The 12,305-nt window shown below is 43.2% G+C and overlaps 1 protein-coding gene across 1 annotated transcript; it reads left to right on the top strand.

The window, feature by feature from the left end:
- The first annotated feature begins 810 nt into the window (after nt 1–810).
- ZSCAN9 (zinc finger and SCAN domain containing 9) lies at nt 811–12,055 on the top strand. Its single transcript, XM_027524699.1, is given in 6 exon segments — nt 811–2,831; nt 3,037–3,073; nt 3,076–3,183; nt 5,293–5,379; nt 6,748–7,411; nt 11,296–12,055. Coding segments are annotated over 5 exon segments (1,269 nt in total). The 5' UTR covers nt 811–2,411; the 3' UTR covers nt 7,365–7,411; nt 11,296–12,055.
- The last annotated feature ends 250 nt before the right edge of the window (nt 12,056–12,305 follow it).

The following is a 12,305-nucleotide window of genomic DNA, read 5'->3' as shown; positions in this document are numbered from 1 at the left end:
TTTTGGCAACCCAACACTACTGGAAATCCAGACAACTGTTGGGGGTAGGGGGAGGGTGCAGCGGGAGGAAGGAAAGAAGACCTCTATCAATATGTAGGGGTCTGGGCAAATAAATTGGGAGGCAGGTGCTTGATGTACTATTACACAGACACTAAATGAGCTAGACCAACATGACCCATAAAGATGTCTGAGATACATGACACGAAAACGTTAAAGTAAGTGATGGGGGTGGGGGAAGCTAATTGTAAAATAGCTTAATGCCTATCTATCCATCTATCTCCTAATGTATGTGAGAAATCAGAACTATATATGAAAATTCCAAGCTAAGGGCAGTTGACTGTTTACCTCAAGGAAGTGAGGCTAAAGAGGGACAGGGGGGATTCCCACCCTTTATTAATTTTGGCATTGTCTTAGGTTTTTTAAAAACCGTAATTCGTGTATTACTTTTTTTAATGTTGTTGGTTTTTTTTTTAAATCATGTTCAATAATTATGGTCTGTGCTTCCTCTCTGTTTTCAGTTTAAAACCTAACTGGGGTCCACACACGTATGGAATTCTGATTATGTGATTCACCATTGATACCACATGGATGCTCAGGAAATTGGGGGAGAAGGAAATAGCAACCCACTCCAGTATTCTTGCCTGGAAAACCCCATGGACGGAGGAGCCTGGTAGACTACAGTCCATGGGGTCGCAAAGAGTCGGACACGACTGAGCGACTTCACTTTCACTTTTCCAGGTGAGGCACGCGCAGGAGGTAGGAAATGAGACTCGGAATCCTAGACCGACCGGAAGTGCCTGTGCGCAGTGGGCCCCGAGGTGGGCTGGCTTCTTCCCCGCCGGGCTGCTGTTCCCGGCGTGCTCCTCCCAGTGCTGGGGCGGGACACCCCACCACCCCACCGCCTCGCCTTTTCCAGGTCTGCAGAGACGGTCTGGAGAACCTGGGTGGAGTGGGTGTGGCTGAGAAAGGGATGTGAAAAGTGAACCTCGGCTCGGGGAGGCTGGAGGGGAGCGGGCGGTGGTCGAGGCTGGAGACCTAGAGCCGATCAGTCTCCCAGGCTGGGAATACCTTGCGCGGGAGAGGGTTGCCGGGACGAAGGGTCTTCCCTGTGAATAACCGCAGCAGGATTAGGACTCAGGACAGGAAATGCCTGAAGTCTGGGAAAATATCTGGGTACAAGGAAGTTGAGGACAAATTTGTGGCCTTCCTCTTGGACAGCCGGTGTGTAATACTCTCACTCTTTGGTTCTAAAAGCAGATAAAGGGGCGTTGAATGGACTGATTTTCCAGTGAAGAATGTGACGTTTTCCAATTCCCTTTCCCATGGTTCACTGATTCCCAAACCTTGGAGTGCATATAAATCCCTGGGGAGCCTAGGGATTAAAGATACATTATCAGGGCTCCCTATCCTCCCCCTCCCACCGCTTAACCCTGGATTCCGATTCCCCAGATGTCTGCCCCAGGGCCAGTAACGCTGAAATTCTGCTGCTGGGCTGCTCTTCCTGACGTTTTGGAGACAGCCCTCTTGGGAATCAGGCCCTGCCTGGGTGTGAGCAGACTTCTCCCTTGGGCTTCTGTAGATTCCTAGGACTGTCCTGATAAATAATTTAACCATAAGCAACCTCCTTAACTTCCCTTGGCCCCCATTTCTTATCTAGTGAATAGTGGTTGTAATCAAACCTCAGAGGGTAATTGTGAGGATTAAATGTGGTCTTGTATCTGAAAGCATGTTGTAGGGTGTTGTGCAGTGTTGGCTGTTACTCTGAGAATCAGCGGAGCAGTGTGGAAAACTTAGAGAATTTGCAGTCTACCTAAGCTTTCCTTTCTGTAAATTTAGTGAAAATGAAACTGTCCTTAGTGGTTGTTTTGAAGATTAATTTTAAAAACTCATGTAAAGATTTCAGTAAAAGTAAGTTCATTCATTTAGTCTAAGACAAGAAACAGTTTTCTTTTTTTTTCCTCTCTAATTTAACTTTTTTACAATGAGTCTGAACTTTTTAACCATTCTGAGTGATCTGTTTGGTCCCTAATTCCTCCAGGAACTCTGTAAGATATTATTGCTATTTCTTTTTCACATTAAAAAACTGAGATTGAAAGAAGATAAGAAATTGGCACAAGATTGCACAATTGGTAAAAGAATCAGAATAAAACTGAGGTCTTGGTAACTTGAAAGTCTGCTTTTTGTACATTATGACCTTATTTATCCCATTATTTCATTCTTTGGTCAGCAAGTCACTACTTTCAGTGAAGAGGTTTAGGTCTATAACAATTGATTATAAGTTTCTATCATTAACTGTTGCCATTTTTCTACCTAAACAATGACTTTTACTGATTAAAAGGAGGGAACTTCCAAAGGTGTTTCTAACTCATAACTCCAGCTAGAGGGTGCCTTTTAAGCTATTCAAGGTCAAGATGAATATAGACTCCAAGGAGATTTTATGCCTGGATATGCAAGCTCCCAAGGTTTGGGAGGAACTTCTGACAGAAAAAGTGGAGGCAGAAAGTCATCCTCAAAAACAGGAATCCAGACTGAAATGCAGTAATTCACTGGCAAGAGAGATCTCCCGAAGGCACTTTCGACAGCTCTGCTACCAGGAGACTCCTGGACCAAGACAGGCTCTCACTCGACTCCGGAAACTTTGCTACCAGTGCTTAAGGCCACATGTGAGCACGAAGAAACAGATCCTGGACCTGCTAGTGCTGGAGCAGTTCCTGTCCATCCTGCCCCAAGAGCTGCAGGGCTGGATGCGGGAACACTGTCCAGAGAGTGGGGAAGAAGCAGTGATTTTGCTAGAGGATCTGGAGAGAGAGCTCGATGAACCGCAACACGAGGTAGGAAGGGAGATTCACCAGGGAAAGAGTATGTGTCGATCACCAAGGATCTCTGTGTCCTCTGCTTTGTATCCCCTTGACTTTGGTGATTAAATAAGACCTTGCTTTCTGTGTCTTTCTGAAAAGTGTTTCTTTAGACAGTTAATTTCTTCAGAGTTCAAATCTTATATCTTAAAAAAAATAAATCTTGTTTCTTTGTTTCTAGATGGTAGCCTACAGACAGGAACAAGAAGTCCTTTCTAAAGGGCAGTGTCTCTGGAAGCACATATGTCACTGGCCCTTCAGTCCCAGCCTAAGGAGCCCCAACTCACACTTGACTCTGCTCAGGAGCCCCACCCTATCGGAGAGACAGGTGAGGGACAGGATTTATCTGGTGTTGAACATATCCCACCTGGTCAAGCACAGACGGACAGAAAAACCAGAGCTGGGAAACCAGGGGGTGACAAAATGCTCTACCAGCAATGCTAAGAGTTTCTGGAAGCTGCTTTTACTTGGGCAGGTTACTTAACCAGTTCATCAAGGTTTCTTCATCTGCAAAAAGTCTGCTCAGGCTGCCATAACAGAATATCACAGACTGACTGGCTTAAGCAACAGAAGTTTATTTTCTCATAGTTTTGGAGGCTAGAAATTCAAGATCAGGATGCCATCAGAGTTGGTATCTAGTGAGACTTCTATTCCTGGACTGTAGAGAGCTGCCTTCTCGCTATGTCCTCACATGGGCATTTCTCTCTACCCATGGCTGTGGAGAGAAGAGGAGAGAGAGAGCAAGAAAGTACTCGGGTATCTCTTCTTCTTATTATAAGGACATCAGTCCTATGGGATTAGGACCCCACCTTTAATTACCTTAATTACCTCTCTGAAAACCCTATCTTCAAATACAGTTAAGGCTTCAATAGATGAATTTGGGGTAGGCATGACACAGTTCAGTCAATAACAAATATGTACCTCAAAAGGTCGCTGCTAACATTGAACACAATTTGTGAAAAACACGTGGCACACATTATGCTTAATATATTGTAACTGTTATCAGAAATTACCAGGGCCACCCTTGTCGATTTGGGTTTACATTTGCAGTCAAGAGATATGAGATATACTTAGTAGGTGGCAGACCGGATGAGAGAATCCGATGGAATAGACCTTGCCATTTTTTTGGTATGTAATCTTCTTAGTGGCGTCAGCACTTGGCACCAGTGGGTATAGAACTAGGTACTTGGGGCTGAGTCAGTTGCCTTCCCATTCTAACTCTCCCTGCACAATTGGCTCCAAATCCAATCTAATTGCCCACATATAACATCACAGCCTCTTACTGACTTTTTGTTATCCTTCTGGTAATCCATCCACAGCAGAGGTCTCCTGTTTTCATTTTCACATTACCCCATGTGTATCAAAGCTACAACTTCTCTTGTCGTTCTGTTTCCAGCTTCTATTTATTTCATTTACCCTAGCAATCACACAGTTATGATTTTGGAATACATCTCTTAATTTAAATTAAAACTATATTTGATGAGTAATTCTGTGCCTGCTGCAGACCTTCCTCTGACTCCCATGACCTCATCTTACTAAAATTCCTTCTGGTTTCATCTTCCTCCTTAATGGGCATCTTTCCAGTCAGTTCCTTTGTTAGTTTCTTCTTCCTCTCCCCATGAACTTGGACTTCTCATTTTTCGGCCATTTTTTCCTTTCTTCTACCTTCCAAGCCTGCATCTAGAACCCTGCTGAGAACCCTTCTTCCACGGCACATCTGAGTAAGTCCTTCATCCATCTATCCATCCATCCATCCATCTGGTCATTCATTCATTCAACTAATATGTGTTAAGCATCTACAGTGGCTACAGGAGAGTATCCAGAGGGCTTCTACAGATCAGAGAGTGCTCCCTACAGCACTGTCAGTACACACGTGTGTTGTACATTCAGGAAAAGCCCATTTTGTAAAAGCAATGTAGGAAGTACTTCAGATTACAAGGACCAAATCCAAGTTCCAGCTCTTCAGTTTTTTAGCCAAGCAACATTTAAAGTTACTTTACATCATTGAATTTGAGTTTCTTTTAAAATGCGTACAGATAGTAAAGAATCCCCCAAATACACAAGTTTACATAGTAAAAAGTAAAAGTTCTCCTTCAAGTCCAACTCAGCAGGAGTAAATATTCTTGTCAAATTGCTGTGTGTTTTCCAGATTTCTTTCTAAATATAGTCTGTCTAGCTATAGACAGACTCCTTTGCATATCTTTAGTTCTTTTAAGAAGTGGGATACTAACATGAACAGGTTTTGTGGTTAGTTTGATAATATACATGAAAGTGCTTCGTAACTCATGGAACACTGTATAAATGATAATTATTAAAAAGTGGGAAATGTCTTGGCTTTTATATTCTACCCAGTCCCCTTGTACATTTCAGATGTAAATGTAAAGTTTGAGCAAAAGGGCAGTACTGGTCTCACTTGTGGCCCATTTCTTCTCTGCAGACACATTTCTGTTTTGCAAACCTGTTGTCATCTCCCAGCTAAAAGGAAGTGGAGAACCCTGGTCTCATCCCAGAGGAGTCCTAAGAGGTACCTATCCAGGAGTGTGAGGGACAGTGCAGTTAGATATCAGAGAAAGAGTCTAATGTTTTGGGTTTTTCTGAGTTGCAAAGTGGTGATCACATGTGGGGAACCCAAGACATCCTAAGGATTCACAGCAGCCCTTCTCCATCCTCACCTTCAACTCATCTAAATAGAGGCGGGCTAATTAGGTTGGTTGACTATTGTCCATCGTGAACCAGTTCTGTGGAACAGCCTTTGCCTCAGCACCAGCTCCTGGGTCAGTCAGTTCAGGCCATAGTAGTAACATTGATTTTAATCATTTCTCTAAATATTCAACAAATATTTATTGAGCCACCACTGTGCACCAGCCAAGATTCTCAGGGAATAAACCAGAAAGATCTTGTTCCCATGGAGATAAGATAGCAAGGGGGAGACAAATAATAAGCATGTAAATAAGATGATATAATTTGTTAGAAGGTGGTGTTACAGAATAAAGCACAAATAGAGCATACAGGGAATTTGACTGCTATGGATGGGGCACACAGAGTGTAGTTTTAAGTGGAAGAATTGAGAAGGTGAGAATTGAGTGAAAACTTCAAGGAAGTGAGAGAATGAGCTCTGAGGTCAGAGTTTCCAGGAAGAGAGAAGCACTAGAGCTGAGGCTTTGTCCTGGGGATGCACCCAGGATGATTACAGATTAGAAAGAGTAAAGTACTTCCTACAGCACCTAGAATAGGAGAAGCTCAGCACTTTTTCCATAAATGACCAAATGATCGGAGGTCTACACAAAATAACTTTCTTTAGAAAGGGTCACTGTGAGGCTCCCTGCATCACAGTGTGGAGGGAATTCTCAGGGAAGACTCCGGAGAAGCCACTCAGATCCTGACCATTCTCTTCTTGTGAAGAATATTTAAAAAATTTCTTCAGGCCTCATCCATGTGGGGACACCTAGCTGCATTTTGCCAAAGAGGGCAAACTTCCCTCGTTTGTAGGGAAGAAGGTGTTGCCACACTGGCCCCTCAGTTTGTAACCTCCTTCCGACTCTGTGACATCAGAATAGAAGTACCTCACTTGGGACTTCCTTGATTGTCCAGTGGCTAAGATTCTGTGCTCCCAATGCAGGGACCTGGGTTTGATCTCTGGTCAGGGAACTAGATCCCACGTGCAGCACCTAAGAGTTCATATGCCACAGCTAAAAAAAAAGATTCTGCATGCCACAATGAAGATCAAAGATCTCATGTGCCACAACTAAGACCCCTGCAGCCAAATAAATACATAGATTAAAAAGAAAAAGAAGCAGCAGCACCTTGCATTTCTGTTCACATAGCAGCCCATTCATCACTAGGCTCAGGGAACAAGTGACATTTACCTGGTCTTTTTGTTTGTTTGTTTCAGGTGGAATGACCCAGACTGAGGACAGGGAGTTGGTGCTAAGGAAACATTGTCCTAAGAGAGTGGAACCATGTGGGAAAGTGTCTTATGGACAAACCTGGGAGGAATCACAGCAGGGGCCCCAACATGGAGAAGTCAGTGAACATAAGGGTGGGGTAGAGAGGCACTGGGGAAGTCCTGTAGGAACCGGACCACACAGATACGAGGAATGTGGAAAGAGCTTTGCTCAGAGCTCGGGTCTGGTTCGACATCAAAGAGTTCACACTGGAGAAAGACCCTATGAGTGTAATGAGTGTGGGAAAACCTTCAGTCAGAGTTCGGGTCTTTTAAATCACAGAGGAATCCACAATATTCAGAAACGGTACCACTGTAAGGAGTGTGGAAAGGCCTTCAGCCAGAGTGCCAGTCTCATCCAGCATAAGAGAATCCACAAGGGAGAAAAGCCATATCAGTGCAGCCAGTGCAACAAGAGCTACAGTCAGCGCTCATTTCTCATCGAGCATCAGAGAAGCCACACTGGGGAGCGCCCTCATCATTGCAACCAGTGTGGGAAGAGCTTTAACCACCACTGCAACCTCATCCGCCATCAGAAGATCCACCTGGTGGCTGAGCTGGCCTAATACAAGCTGTGTGCAAGTTTTCCGGATCACTCGCCAAGTCACGTGGGGTAGGTAAAGACTAGAAAACACCTTTCTTCCTGTCTCCACAAAATGTGTTTTGGTCTCAGTTCAGTTCAGTTGCTCAGTTGTGTCTGACTCTTTGCGACCCCATGGACTACAGCACGCCAGGCCTCCCTGTACATCACCAACTCCCAGAGTTTATGCAAACTCAATGTCCATTGAGTTGGTGATGCCATCCAACCATCTCATCCTCTGTCATCCCCTTCTCCTCCCACCTTCAGTCTTTCCCAGAGGCAGGGTCTTTTCAAATGAGTCAGTTCTTCGCATCAGGTGGCCAAAGTATTGGAGTTTCAGCTTCAGCATCAGTCCTTCCAATGAACATTCAGGACTGATTTCCTTTAGGATGGACTGGTTGGATCTCCTTGCTGACCAAGGGACTCTCAAGAGTCTTCTCCAGCACCACAGTTCAAAAGCATCAATTCTTCAGTACCCAGCTTTCTTTAGAGTCTGACTCTCACATCCATATATGACTACTGGAAAAACCATAGCTTTGACTAGACGGACCTTTGTCAGCAAAGTAATGTCTCTGCTTTTTAATATTCTGTCTATGTTGGTCATGACTTTTCTTCCAAGGAGCAAGCGTCTTTTAATTTCAGGGCTGCTGTCACCATCTGCAGTGATTTTGGAGCCCAAAAATATAAAGTCTGTCACTGTTTCCATTATTTCCCCAACTATCTTCCATGAAGTGATGGGACCAGATGCCATGATCTTAGTTTTCTGAATGTTGACCCTTAAGCCAACTTTTTCCACTGTCCTCTTTCACTTGCATCAAGAGCCTCTTTAGTTCTTCTTCACTTTGTGCCATCAGCATGGTGTCATCTGCATATCTGAGGTTATTGATATTTCTCCCGGCAATCTTGATTCCAGCTTGTGCTTCATCCAGCCCAGCATTTTGCATAATGTACTCTGCATATAAGTTAAATAAGCAGGGTGACAATATACAGACTTGACCTACTCCGTTCCCAATTTGGAACCAGTCTGTTGTTCCATGTCCAGTTCTGACTTGCTTCTTGATCTGCATACAGATTTCTCAGGAGGCAGATCAGGGGGTCTGGTATTCCCATCTCTTGAAGAATTTTCCACAGTTTGTTTTGATCCACACACTCAAAGGCTTTGGCATAGTCAATAAAGCAGAAGTAGATTTTTTTTTTGGAACTCTCTTGTTTTTTCAATGATCCAGTGGATATTGGTGTTTTGATCTGGGGACATCCATAAAAGGAATGTTTGGGGTTTTGAAGCTGCTGATTTCCCTTTGGTTCCTTTGCCCTTTCCTGTTTCTTACTAGCCCCATCCCTCTTATTTATTCTCTTTGAGATGACTGCTAACATTTTCTAAAAATGTATTAATAAATGGCAGTGCCACAGCCAACATACTAGGACGACCTATCAGATCAGATCAGATCAGTCCCTCAGTCGTGTCCGACTCTTTGCGACCCCATGAATCGCAGCACTCCAGGCCTCCCTGTCCATCACCAACTCCCGGAGTTCACTCAGACTCATGTCCATCGAGTCAGTGATGCCATCCAGCCATCTCATCCTCTCTCGTCCCCTTCTCCTCTTGCCCCCAATCCTTCCCAGCATCAGAGTCTTTTCCAATGAGTCAACTCTTCGCATGAGGTGGCCAAAGTACTGGAGTTTCAGCTTTAGCATCATTCCTTCCAAAGAACACCCAGGGCTGATCTCCTTCAGAATGGACTGGTTGGATCTTCTTGCAGTCCAAGGGACTCTCAAGAGTCTTCTCCAACACCACAGTTCAAAAGCATCAATTCTTTGATGCTCAGCCTTCTTCACAGTCCAACTCTCACATCCATACATGACTACTGGAAAAACCATAGCCTTGACTAGATGGACCTTTGTTGGCAAAGTAATATCTCTGCTTTTGAATATGCGATCTAGGTTGGTCATAACTTTCCTTCCAAAGAGTAAGCGCCTTTTAATTTCATGGCTGCAGTCACCATCTGCAGTGATTTTGGAGCCTAAAAAAATAAAGTCTGACACTGTTTCCACTGTTTCCCCATCTATTTCCCATGAAGTGATGGGACCGGATGCCATGATCTTAGTTTTCTGAATGTTGAGCTTTAAGCCAACTTTTTCACTCTCTTACTTTCACTTTCATCAAGAGGCTTTTGAGTTCCTCTTCACTTTCTGCCATAAGGGTGGTGTCATCTGCATATCTGAGGTTATTGATATTTCTCCCGGCAATCTTGATTCCAGTCCAGCGTTTCTCATGATGTACTCTGCATAGAAGTTAAATAAACAGGGTGACAATATACAGCCTTGATGTACTCCTTTTCCTATTTGGAACCAGTCTGTTGTTCCATGTCCAGTTCTAACTGTTGCTTCCTGACCTGCATACAAATTTCTCAAGAGGCAGGTCAGGTGGTCTGGTATTCCCATCTCTTTCAGAATTTTCCACAGTTTATTGTGATCCACACAGTCAAAGGCTTTGGCATAGTCAATAAAGCAGAAATAGATGTTTTTCTGGAACTTTCTTGCTTTTTCCATGATCCAGCGGATGTTGGCAATTTGATCTCTGGTTCCTCTGCCTTTTCTAAAACCAGCTTGAACATCAGGAAGTTCACAGTTCACATATTGCTGCAGCCTGGCTTGGAGAATTTTGAGCATTACTTTACTAGTGTGTGAGATGAGTGCAATTGTGCAGTAGTTTGAGCATTCTTTGGCATTGCCTTTGTTTGGGATTGGAATGAAAACGGATCTTTTCCAGTCCTGTGGCCACTGCTGAGTTTTCCAAATTTGCTGGCATATTGAGTGCATCATCTTTCAGGATTTGGAATAGACCTATATCTGTGTTTAATTCCTAAAGATCACATAGAGTGCTGCTGATGTTTTACAATAAAGGGGTCTTTGGTGTTCCCCGTGACTGGTACCCACATAGTAAACACTGTTTCTGCCTGCTGCTTCCCTCTGACACCTGCGTGATCCTTCCTTGGATCACTGACCAGCATTGGCTGGGTGCTTCGCTGTTCTCAGAGTGCTTCCATTTTTTTTTTCTTTTGTTTTTTAAATAAAAAAATTTTTTTTCATTTAAAAAAGAAAAAAAATTTTTAAAAAAAAGAAAAAAAATTTTTTTTAAATTTAATAAAAAAGAAAAAAAAAAAAGAAAAAAAGGGGGTCACAAAGAGTTGGACACAAAGAGTGCTTCCATTTACTTCACCACAGTTGCTTCTCACAACAACCACACAGGAAAATGAGTATTATTATCCTGTTTTACAGATGAGGAATTGAAGATTCAGAAGTTCCAAACCTTAGAGCCAAGGCTTAACCTTTGGACTTTTATTTTTAGTAAACTTTTAACTTATGGAATAATTTTAGACTTATAAAAAAAAGTTGCAGAGAGGGAGTTCCCTGGCAGTCCAGTGGTTAGGACCTGGGGCTTTCACTGCCATGGCCCCAGTTCAGTCCATGGTCGGGGAACTAATATCCCACAAGCTGTTTGTCACTTCCCTCCCCCCACAAAAGTGGTAGAGTTCTCATGTACCCTTCACCCAGCTTCCCCTAATGTTAACATCTTACATCGGGGCTTTTCAGTTAAACCCTTGACTTTTGAATCCAAATCCCACTGTTTACAATGTCATGCTTCATATTGGTATTCTTAGATTTCCTCATTTAAGCTCAGTCACCCAAAATTCCCTTAGTGCTCTCCCATCAATCTTTAGCATTACAAAAAGTCGTCAGTATCCTGAGTATTAATATAAGACATCAGAGCATTGGATCATCATCCACAGATGCTTTAAAAACTACCATCTTAAATCTCCTGAATCTTTCCTTTCTGTTGTGTTACTTAGGTCTGGAGTTGTCTGCTGATGTTCTAATCTGATCTTGTGTCCATTTTTTTTTTTTTTCACACTTAGGATGCTGGTGAATGCTCCCAGTGTTCTACATACCGTCCTGTATAACCCTATATTTTCTTTGGAACTGCTGAGTTTTCCATCTGAAATAATAATCCAGTATAAAGAAGGGACCTGTTAGGAGGGAGAAAATCTTCCAAATGAAATGCAAGAATATGAAGTTGGTATGTATCTGAAAAGTATATGAAGAGGGAATAATTTGAGGAGGGCATGAGAAAGATGAAATCTGTGATGCCAGGGGCCAAAAGAAGTAATGGCCAGACACAGAACAGGTATGTGGGATAAGGAAAGAAAAGTTCAAACAGTGGACATCTGTTAGTAGAAGGAATGAAGATGGGCCTAGGAATATACCCAGAATGGTCCAGAATGCTATGGATGTGTCAAGATTTGATCATGTAGGGGAAATATGCAACAGACTGTCAACATGGTAACTGGGGTAGATGGAGGACTACATGACCCTTTCGCTTTGTGTTACCTCTCTTTGAGCTGTGAATGTGCTTATTGTACAGAGGTGGTATGACTCCCCCTTCCAATTACTAGGGATGATGTTATGAAGAATGAATGAAAAATGTTTTATTCTAATCAAGGAACTTTTGGGGGATAGTAGGGCAGCACCCAAGCTGGTCCAGAATTGACTTGAATAGTGCAAAGGATGTCACAGGTTAAGAGAGCTGAGACTGAAACTTCCAAGGCAGAATTTGAAATTTTGCTTTCTATCAGATATATTAAAGTGTTAGTTACTCAGTTGTATTCGACTCTTTGTGACCCCAAGGACGTAGCCACCAGGCTTCCCTGTCCATGAAATTCTCTAGGCAAGAATACTGGAGTGGGTTGCTATTTCCTTCCAGGGGATCTTCCCAACACAGGGATTAAGCCCAAGTCTCCTGCATTGCAGACAGCCAGGGAAGCTCAGAAAAGGAGCTTCCTGGAGAAGGAAATAACAGTTCATGGTATCACAAGAGGCAGACAAGACTTAGCGACTAAACCATCACGAGCAGTGCAAAGGAGGGTAA

Source organism: Bos indicus x Bos taurus, chromosome 23 (genome assembly GCF_003369695.1).
Source record: "Bos indicus x Bos taurus breed Angus x Brahman F1 hybrid chromosome 23, Bos_hybrid_MaternalHap_v2.0, whole genome shotgun sequence".
NCBI lineage: Eukaryota > Metazoa > Chordata > Mammalia > Artiodactyla > Bovidae > Bos > Bos indicus x Bos taurus.
Note: the sequence above shows the minus strand (reverse complement) of the source record. Positions and strands in the feature narration are given on the sequence as shown.